The sequence below is a fragment of the Crotalus tigris genome, unplaced genomic scaffold (genome assembly GCF_016545835.1).
Source record: "Crotalus tigris isolate CLP2741 ecotype Arizona unplaced genomic scaffold, ASM1654583v1 scf7180000024370.6872682, whole genome shotgun sequence".
Taxonomy (NCBI): domain Eukaryota; kingdom Metazoa; phylum Chordata; class Lepidosauria; order Squamata; family Viperidae; genus Crotalus; species Crotalus tigris.
Genome location: NW_024100540.1, coordinates 2908307 through 2918986, shown reverse-complemented (window position 1 = coordinate 2918986; position 10680 = coordinate 2908307). Strand labels below are relative to the sequence as shown.

Here is a 10680-nt window from a genome sequence, read left to right as displayed (position 1 = left end):
ATAAATAGGGGAAATTTCTGGACTATAAAGTCTCCTAATCGTAAACCAGCTCTTTTCATTTTCCTCAGCTCTGCTTATTCTGAAATTATTGCTCTCCTGAAGTGCATCGATATGTCCTTCTTCTAGATATAGATGATCCTTTGGCTGGCCTTCTGTCTGATGATGAAGAGACCCCAGTGAAACGAACACATCCCTCCGTCACCAAAACTACGCCAGAAGTCAGTGGAACCCCTAATGAGAAAGGTAAAATATCGCTCCAGAACTGTGTTGCTTGAGACTTCTTTGGCTTCTACAAACTGTGGAAAACTTGTCCATGTATTGGATACATCTCTACCCACAGTTCATGGCCATGCTGTTGCTCCTGATCAAAAACAAGAGGAATTAACGTTTGAAGATGATGGAGATGATCTTATGGATGCTCTGGGGTTTGGTGAAACCTCGAAGGCAGAAGTGAAATCTGGCAGGAGGAGTGAAGAGTAAGCTAGGCCGTTAGGCTTAGATTAAATAGAATTTGCCGCTTTTTAATGACCTTGAAATGTTCCCTTTTAATTGTTAGCCACCTTGAATGCCTGGTAGGGAGAAAACGAAAGCAGGTGTTGAAAAAAAAAATAAGGAGTTGCTGTTCAAAATGTTTTGTAGAGCATTTTTAATTGTTAGTTTTATTGCACGTCATCCAAAATCTCTTTGTGTGAAGTGGGTGGTCATATGCATTTGACAAATGATAAAATAAAATGAGCTGCTCATATCTTCCTCTGGAAGAGAAATCTTGGTATTACTGGATATGCAAAAGGCTACAGTAGTTTCACAGTAGGAGTAAATTAAAATATCTTTCTCTAATTGGCATGGCCAAAAGCCCGGGAAATCTGCCAACTTCATTTCCATGAAATATGAAGGTCAGTTGAATGAAGAAGGATGAATTATAAGCAAATTCACACTATTACCATTGATTTTATTGTACTGTCTGCAGCATAACAGAAGGACCAATTAATTAAGAATTAACTAACCTCCTTAAGAAAATCCCAGTTGTTGCTTATATCACTTAACAACCATTTGTTTAGAGACTGTTCAAAGTTATAACAGTGCTGAAAAAAGTGCCTTATAACTGGTCCTTCTATATACAACCATCCCAGCATCTTTGCAGTCACTTGGTTGCCACCTGGGCTCTTGGCAACCATTGTACATTTATAATAGTCACAGCATCCCACAGTCTCATGACTGCCATTCATTGACTTTCCCAGCTGGCTTCTGATGAACAACTTCAATGGGGAAACTGGTAGGAAGTTGCAAGTGGTCACAGGATGTCTCACTCAATAACTACTGGTGATTTGCTTAACAACTGCAACTGGGACTGCTAGAACTACCATTGCTAAGTGGGGCACTCATGATGTTCTGCTTAACAACTGGTTCTCTTAGTGACAAAAGTAGCCAGTTCCAATTAAGGTCATACACTACCTGTATCCCAAACAATGCCACTGATCAGTCCTACTTAGGAGGAAAGAGAAGAAAATTTCCCAGTGTAGTCTGTAGATTGCATCTAATCCAGTGGTTCTCGACCTGTGGGTCGGGACCCCATTTGGGGTCGAACGACCATTTCACGGGGGTCGCCAAACAACGCAGTCTGCCATTTTTTTCCCCTTTTCCTTAGCTGTGCTGCTCCCTTTTATTCTATTGGCTTTTGAAAGCCAATAGAATAGACTCTCTTGAATAGAGTCTAATTCTATTGGCTTTCAAAAGCCAATAGGAATTGTCCAGGCTATCTCTGCCCTGCTGAGCCTGCCAAAAGTTCCATTATGCAAACGGTGCTGCACCAGTTGAGTAGTCCTCAATTTACGACCGGTTGAGTAGTCCTCGACTTATGACCAGTTGGGGGTCGCGGCATTAAAAAGGTTGAGAACCACTGATCTAATCTCTTATGTGGTATAGAGGGATCAAGACAGACTTTTATGGATTTCTGGAAACTGTCCCCAAGTGTTCTAGTTTCTTAGCATCAAGCAGAAGGCATCTATTATTTTTCAGTCTGCTGTTTGTCAGCCATGAAGTAAAAGCTGGGAGACAAAGTAGACATGCTGAGAAAAGCCATTCTCCTTCTGTCATCCTCAGTTTCTTTAATTCATAACCTAGTTTGGGTATGTTTTTTATTAAAGAAAAGAATCTCATCCTGCACGAGCAAGGCAAGATGAATTGCTGGATCTAGGAACAGCAAAAAAACTGCTACAGCGACCAAACACAGGGGAATCGAAGGAGTTCAGGCTGGATAAGAAATATCAGAAGCAGACAGGTAAGAGTAATAGAGACCACTATTATACAAACAGTAGTCTTACTTTTTTGTTGAAATATTTATGGTGTTATTTATCTGCATAAGAAACCTGGAGGAGTATCTTTTGTTTGAAAAAAGGGGAAATTATTGCCTCATGTATTTGCTTGACGTTTTACTAGGATCTCATACATAATACAAAAAACATTTAACTGTTTTGCTCCATCAAGAACATTGAAGAACTTCTCCTTGATTCAGATTGAAAAATAATTCTGTGTTTTGTCCTCTTTCCCTCTGTTTTGTTTTTGTTCCCAACCTTCGGGTGGTTTTCTAGAGAACTTTAAAAATGAATTTTTCTCAGACTCTGAAATAAAAATAGGACCACAAGGCTAGAAGGGACCTTGGAGGACTTCTAATCCAACTCCCTACCCAAGGCAGGACCTTGTAATTTTAGTTTTGCTTATGTCTTGCATAGTTGTCATTGAAAGATCCATTTTCTGGGTATGCGTTTCTACTTCTAGAAATTGCCCTAAGGGATATGGTTGAACAAATCTGGTACTCTTCTGCTATATAATGCCTGTGACATGAGTGTGAAAGGCCTAATTAATGTACTACCTTGTAACTTGAACAGTAAATTTTACTTAACATAAAGCCTGGGTGTTCTCCAGCTATATTACATAAGGCAGAAAATCTGATTCCATCTGAAATATTACCCTCATGAGTTAGCCTTTTAAAATCATTAGAAATCTTAAGATTCATTTGTTCATTTGAATGTCGTGTTTTTTTCATTTATGATTTCCAAGCCCCCCCCCCAAGGCACATGCTTAGTTTATGAATAAGTAATTATCTTCTAAAAGTTTTAAATCAGGATTAGATCTCCAAGATTTTAGAGATCTCTAATCCTACCTGGAAATGTTTCCAAAGATTGAATCTGAGACATTTTACCCAAAATGTATAAGCTCTTCTTTTTATTCCCTTATTTAAGAATTGAAGGCTGACATCCCAGTGGGGGGATTTACATTCTCCACATTATAGTTTATCTTCTGTTTAGACCTATGTTTGTTTGGGCTTCAGTCTGGAGACTCTAAAATTTACAACAACAGCATGAAAGTGTTTTTTTTTTAAAATATCCTAATGCCATTGTACAGATAAAGAAGATGCTCTGGAAGATGACTTCACCTTTGGCGCCTACCAACCTACAATGGCCTCAACTCCAGAGGGACGGAGATTGAGGCGGCAGTCTGTCAGGTAATAGTAGGCCAGGTTACCTTTTGATTTTGATCCCCATAAAGCTCTCTTTAAATTTCTTTGACCTGGCAAAACTCTTGTAGGTTTTCCTCTGAGAACCTCAGCGACCTGAAAACAGAACAGAGATCAAAGCCTTCCCCTTCAGCATCTAACAGTCCCATACGCAACAAGTCCGGGGCTGACTGGCTGGGGCTGAAAGATGAAGATAGTGACTTGCTACCATCATCCCCACTCAAAGAACCTAGCAAAAGCAGTGCAAAAGGAACCCCACCGGATATGTCATCATTTCCTTCAGAAGCTAAGCCTCCTTCTTCTCCTCCACCTACCACCACCCAGGGTCATTTGAGAACCAAACAAGTTATTGAAGAAGTCATTCAGAAGAAAAAAACAGCTGAGGATGATGATGCTGATACTTGGCTGAATAATGTGTTGTCTCAAAAAAAATCTCAGGCACAGGAGAAAATGAAGAAGAGATCCAGTTCCTTAGATGTTCAGACACACGGGGATCATCCCACCAGGTAAGAGTAGAGAGCTTTTTATTTGTCCGCTTAACATTTTTCAAATCCTGTGAATGAAAAATCTCATTTCCTGTCAAAGGCTGTCAATTACTTTCACAGTCTCAAATAGATTCAATATATCAAGTTGTATATTCCATGTGGGTACTTAAGGGAAAGCAACCATCAGTGCTTGACGTGTGGTTCTCCTTCATGACAAATCTTGTAGCTTATACTGGAGGAGTAAAAAAAAAAAAAATAGTTTCTTTAATGAAGGTTTCCAAATCCTGGTGCTCTCCTCATGTGTTAGACTGATTTCTGGAATTCCCATTCAAGGCAGCCAGATCTTTGCTTTAATTAACAGATGAAAATTTCATTTCCCACTTTTTTTTCTTTTTTTCAGCCAGCAGGTAATCTCCACTCAAGAACAACATCGATCTGCTGCCACATCAGATAAACCTGCCAGATTGGAAGAACTGGAGTAAGAACTTGCATGACAGTTTTTCAAAGGCATCTGATTCAATGTTTCTCAACCTCAGCAACTTGAAAATGTGCGGACTTCAACTCCCAGAATTCTGCAGTATATTGGTGGAAGGGAGCCCTCACACTAGGGCAGTGGTTCTCAACCTGTGGGTCGGGACCCCATTTGGGGTCGAACGACCATTTCACGGGGGTCGCCAAACAAGGCTGTCCGCCATTTTTTCCCCCTTTTCTTTGGCCACGCCCCTGGCACCTGGTGATGTATAAGTGGTTGGGGGTCACCACAACATGGGGAACTGTATTATGGGGTCGCGGCATTAGAAAGGTTGAGAACCACTGCACTAGGGCATACTGGGAGTTGAAGTATACACATCTTAATGTTGCTGAGGTTGAGAAATGCTGATCTAACTGACCAAGTGGGAAAGAAGAATGCTGATCAAATATTATCAGATGTTTGGCTAAATCTGGCAGAACCGTCATTATTTACCCTTCACCTTTATCGGAGCACTGATGGCGTAAGGGCAAAGTCAGGATACTTTCCCTTCTTTACCCAAAAGCTATTTGGTTCTGGCATCAAAATCATAGGGAACTCCACCACCTGCCGACTACGTTATTTTCATTGGCTTCAAATGATTATTTTCACAGCCCTTATTCCAAAAATGAGAAACTGCATTTGATTCCTGTCTAATTAACCTTACCATCTTCTGCTTATTTCAGGTCTTTTGTTCCTTGGGAAAGACCTCAGCAACAAAGTGCTGCTACTTTTCCATCTGATTCCAGGAAAGGGACTCCCTTTGGAGATACAATTTCAAGAGGTAAGATTCAAGCTCCAGCCAAACTATCCAAGAAATGCTCATTCACATTACAGTGGAGGTATCACTGATAGAGGCATCTAATAATTTTATAACTTGGTCTGTTCTACAGGCTTGTTTTCAAGGCAAGCTGCTTAATTTTCATTGCAGGGGAAGGAGGGGAAACAATGGTAGAAACATTTCAAGCTTGGGCTGCCCAAAATAACACAGTACGAGTACTGTTAGATTGTGTAACAGAGTGAGATGCAAACATCCTGATTTTATCTTCATTTCTTTCTTTGTTACTAATCAGTTCCTTTGCGTTAGAAGTGCATCATCTATTCCAGCGCTTTTCAACCTTTTCACCCATTGTACCACTTTTAGGATAGGCAATATCCTAGTACCACGAGTCGCCTAGCAAGGTGTCAAAAACTTGATGACTCAAAAAAAAAGGAAAAAAGTGATAAAGTACAGCTAGTCCTCGACTTACAACAGTTCGCTTAGTGACTGTTTGAAGTTACAATGGCACTGAAAAAAGTGCCCCCCAAGCCACAGCCGAGCAAGACATCTGCCTGTCCACCTGGCCGCGATCTTTCTCCTGTCTGAGGTTCTTATTGTGAGCATTTCTGTTGAGGATTGGAAGCGGTGTGTGGAGGGGGGTGTTTGGTTTTTATTCCCCCCATCTGCTGGGTGGTTGCAGCAGGTTTTGGTCACTTCACATGACCCTGGGACACTGTGACCGTCATAAATATGAATCAGTTGCCAAGCATCTGAATGTAAATCACAAGACCCTGGAGATGCTACAATATTCCAGCTGATTGGTGCTTCTTCTGGGCTCAGCAGAAGTGCCAGGATCAGCGCCAAGCTCCAGCCGGAACCTGGCGCTGATCCTGGCACTTCCTCTGAGCCCTGACAGTCCCAAAGAAGCGCTGATCCTGGCGATTCTGCTGAGCCCTGACAGCCCTGCAGCTCCAGCCATCTCTCACTCAGGCTTGTGCGGTGCTGCCACCAGTTCAGGTCATTCCCCTCCCCTACTACCACTTTTCTAGGATGGTCGCGTACCACCTGCCAGATGCCAATGTACCACAGGTGGTATCCGTACCACTGGCTGAAAAGCCCTGATCTATTCCACCCCCATTCCCCAGCTCCTGAAAATCTTAAGATTAGTCCCCAAATTCTCTCTAAATGTTGCCAAAAAATTGTACATTTAAGTGAAACACGATTAAACACAGGGAAACTAGATTACATTTGCAATTAAATCTTATTTTTTAATCCTCCCATTTCCTGTTATTGGAACAGAGCCTCATTTAGTATAATGACTCTTGGCTCAAAAACATATCTCTGCTTTAGATCTACCTCAGACTCTTTCTGGTCATTCTCGTTCAACTCTGTCATTCAGGGTGCGTCACTGTACTATTGTACCTGGACTTTCCAGTAATCTTCATTCCTTCCTGCTTTTAGAAAGACTTTGGAAGACATTCTTCGTTCAGTATAACAGGGAAGGGGGAGTTTTTATACTGCCGAGAGTCAAACTCCAGGCTTTGGGAGAGCTGCAGGACGAGGAGCTATGATCCAGTGAGGTTGCTGAAGGGAGCAGGCCAAATCTTACAGTCTCTTTCAAAAGTATTGATATACAGGTAGTCCTCCAATTCGTTTAGTGACTGCTCAAACGTACAATGGCACTGAAAAAAATGTGATTTATGAGTTTTTCAGAATTACGAGCTTTGCGGCATCCCCATGATCACGTGATCAAAATTTAGACACTTCACAACTGACCCATACTGTGACAACTGGTTGGCATCTGGTTCACTTAACAACCGGGTTACTACCTTATCAGCTGCAATGATTCACTTAACAACTGCGTCAAGAAAGGTCGTAAAATGGGACAAAGCTCACTTATCAAATGTCTTGCTTAACAATAGAAGTTTGGGGCTCGATAGTGGTCGTTGAGGACTGTCTGTAGTAGCATTTAAGCAAAATAGATGTGTTAAGCATGTTGGAGGATTGATGCATCTCTTATTTGAGAGCTTTGTTTTACAAAAAAAAAAATAGCCTTTGTTGTTGTTGATTTGCTGCCAAATAGGTTGCTCAATCTTAGCTGGTCCACGACTGGAAGATGGAAGATTGGGGGGGGAAATGGGGGGGGAGACAATCAATAGACCATGCATGGTATTGAGAAGGTCCATGCATGGTCTATTGATTGTCTCCCCCCCCCATTTCCCCCCCCCCCCGCTCTGCAATACAAGAAAACAATAATTTTTGGTTCCTTCCATCTGTTACTCATCTGATTATGATTACAGCATCAGAGAGATTTCTTCTATCGCTTCGGTGGTGAGCCAAAGCAGTAGGGAGGAAATTCCATGGAACTGATTCAGAAAGTGTTTACTGAACATGTCTTTTAGCCCTTCAGCTTCTCCCTCTCCTAAATTGCTTGTTTTAAATCATCAGCAAAGACAGGTTACATACATATTCATGAAGATTAAGTGTCTGACGTGTTGCATTGAGCATCTAGCTAATACAAAAGAGGGAAATAATTAATTGTGGTTAGAGCAGGAAGTTTGTGATCTCATAACTAGTTGTTGTGATTGTTGTTATATGCGAAGTCATGTCTGACCCATCGCGACCCCATGGACAACGTTCCTCCAGGCCTTCCTGTCCTCTACCGTCTTCTGGCGTCCATTTAAGCTCATGCCTACTGCTTCAGTGACTCCATCCAGCCACCTCATTCTCTGTTGTCCCATTCTTCTACTGCCCTCAGTCTTTCCCAGCATTAGGCCCTTCTCCAGTGAGTCCTTCCTTCTCATTAGTGGCCAAAGTACTTGAGTTTCAACTTCAGGATCTGGCCTTCTAAGGAGTAGTCAGGGTTGATCTCCTCTAGGACTGACCGGTTTGATCGCCTTGCAGTCCAGGGGACTCGCAGGAGTCTTCTCCAGAAACATTGTTCAAAGGCCTCAATTCTTTTGCACTCAGCCTTTCTTATGGTCCAACTTTCACAGCCATACATTGCAACTGGGAAAACCATGGCCTGGACTATATGCACTTTTGTTGGCAGGGTGATGTCTCTGCTTTTTAGTATGCTGTCTAGATTTGCCATAGCTTTCCTCCCCAGGAGTTGCAGTCCCCATCTGTGGTGATCTTGGAGCCCAGGAAGATAAAATCTGTCACTACCTCCATTTCTTCCCCATCTATTTGCCAGGAATTGAGAGGGCCGGATGTCATGATCTTGGCTAACTTGTTATTGTAATATTATTAAAAATTACAATTACAATGCTAAAAAAAATAATATGTACCCCTCAAAAATAAAAGAATGGTAAGAAAAAATAGAAGGTGCAGAAAAAGGAAAAGCAGAAAGAAAAGTAGAAAAGAAAGAAAAAAATAAAAATATGGGAAAGAAAATAAATAAACGATCTCTTCTTCCCATATCCCATTTCTTAGCTATAATCAAATCTTTAAAGCCCTGTCATTTAAGTCCTGATGTCAACAGAATTCCATCAAGGACTAGCAGATATCTCTTTTAACCTTGATCAAATGCAGGTAGTTCTCAACTTACAACCATTCATTTAGTGACTGTTCAAAGTTACAGTAGCAGTGAAAAAAGTGACTTATCACCATTTTTCACCCTTGCGACCCTTGCAGCATCCCCATGTTCACATGATCAAAATTCGGATGCTTGGCAGCTGACATGTATTTATGATGGTTGCAGTGTTCTGGGATCATGTGATCACTTTTTGTGACCTAACAAGCAAAGTCAATGAGGAAGGCAGATTCACTTAACAACTGTGTTACTAACTTAACAACTGTAGTCTTTCTTTTAAACATAGTCTATTTATAGAAGCAGATAACTCTTAAAACTGTTCATTGTTCAGAAATGTCCATTATGTCCAATGTTAAGATATCTTACTCCATTCTGTATTGGTAAGTTAAAACTAAGCATTCTTCTCCTTTTAATTGAAATCTTTAGTTCCTTCTAGTGTCCCACCCTGTTTTTTTTTAAAAATTCAAAACAAAAGCATTTTCCCAAGGGAAGGATTGTTATAATTTGATAAAGTAGACCGCAATCTACTACTTCATAAGATAGAAAAATGTGGGTTAGACAGCATCACCACCAGATGGATTCGTAGCTGGCTGACTGGCCGTACTCAGTGTGTGGTCCTCAATGGAACCACATCTACATGGAGGGAAGTGTGTAGTGGGATGCCCCAGAGCTCTGTTTTGGGCCCAGTGCTCTTCAACATCTTCATCAGTGATTTGGATGAAGGGAGAGAGGGAGAACTCATCAAATTTGCAGGCACCAAGCTGGCAGGAATAGCCAACACTCCAGAAGATAGGCTTAAGATACAGAAAGATCTTGACAGACTTGAACATTGGAGATATGTATGTGTGTATGTATGTATGTATGTATATATATAGGTCTTTGGTTATTCGGGTTTTCTCCCGCGTCAAATTGGAAGTGTCTTGGCGACGTTTCGATGAAGTCTCATTCGTCATCTTCAGGCTGGTGTTTTCGGCTTCGTGCTCCTGTTTCCAGTTTCTGTTTCTGTTTTGGTGAACACCCAAATACAGTTCACCATGGAAACAGAAGCTAATAGCCAACTTCCCTTCCTGGATGTCTTAGTCTACAAGAAATCCAATGGCTCCCTAGGACACACCATCTACCAGAAAAAAACACACACAAACCACTATCGACACACTCTCTCACACCACCACCCAGCACAGATCAACTCCGTAGCCAAGACACTCATCTCCAGAACAAAACGTTTAGCTGATGAACAACACCTAAAAACCGAACTACACACTCTCATTAATGTACTAACATCCAATGGATTCCAAAAAAATAAGATTACCAACCTAATTCCAAAAGAAACCCCCACTAAAATCCAAGACAGAGAACAAGAAAACGGCAAAGCCCTCTTCCCATACATAAAAGGCACCACAGACAGAATCAGAAAGATCCTCCATAAACACAACATCAAGACAGCATTCTGCACAAACAGAAAAATATCCACCATCCTAAGAAACCCCCAAAATAAAATTGAGTTAGAAAATCAAGGAGTATATGAAATCCCATGCACCACTTGCCCCACCACATACATCGGACAAACCAACAGAAGAATAAGTGCACGCATTGAAGAACACAAGAACTCAGTCAAAAAAGAGGAACCAACTTCTTCCTTGGTCCAACACCTTAAAGCCACAGGACATGAAATTGACTTTAAAAAGACCAGAACTATCGCCAAAACTGAACACTTTAATAACAGAAAAATCAGAGAAGCCAACGGGATAGAAAAACGCCCATACAGCGTGAATAAACGAGATGATACTTCCTGCCTACCAGCCATTTGGAAACCCGCCCTTATTGACAAACAAGTCCCTAACACAAAGAATGACACCAGACCTACACTCACGAAAACCA

The 10680-nt window shown here is 41.3% G+C and overlaps 1 protein-coding gene across 7 annotated transcripts in view; it reads left to right on the top strand.

The window, feature by feature from the left end:
* The window catches only part of FBF1 (Fas binding factor 1), a 42339-nt gene that overhangs the window by 13163 nt on the left and 18496 nt on the right, over positions 1 to 10680 (top strand). For 6 of the 7 annotated variants that reach the window (XM_039328063.1, XM_039328060.1, XM_039328065.1 and 3 more), the window contains 7 exons: positions 127 to 243; positions 341 to 476; positions 2145 to 2278; positions 3403 to 3502; positions 3586 to 4020; positions 4400 to 4477; positions 5194 to 5291. In XM_039328063.1, coding sequence (XP_039183997.1) covers positions 127 to 243; positions 341 to 476; positions 2145 to 2278; positions 3403 to 3502; positions 3586 to 4020; positions 4400 to 4477; positions 5194 to 5291 — 1098 coding nt within the window. The remainder of the gene's footprint in view (positions 1 to 126; positions 244 to 340; positions 477 to 2144; positions 2279 to 3402; positions 3503 to 3585; positions 4021 to 4399; positions 4478 to 5193; positions 5292 to 10680) is intronic. The other variant, XM_039328062.1, reaches the window with a different exon arrangement.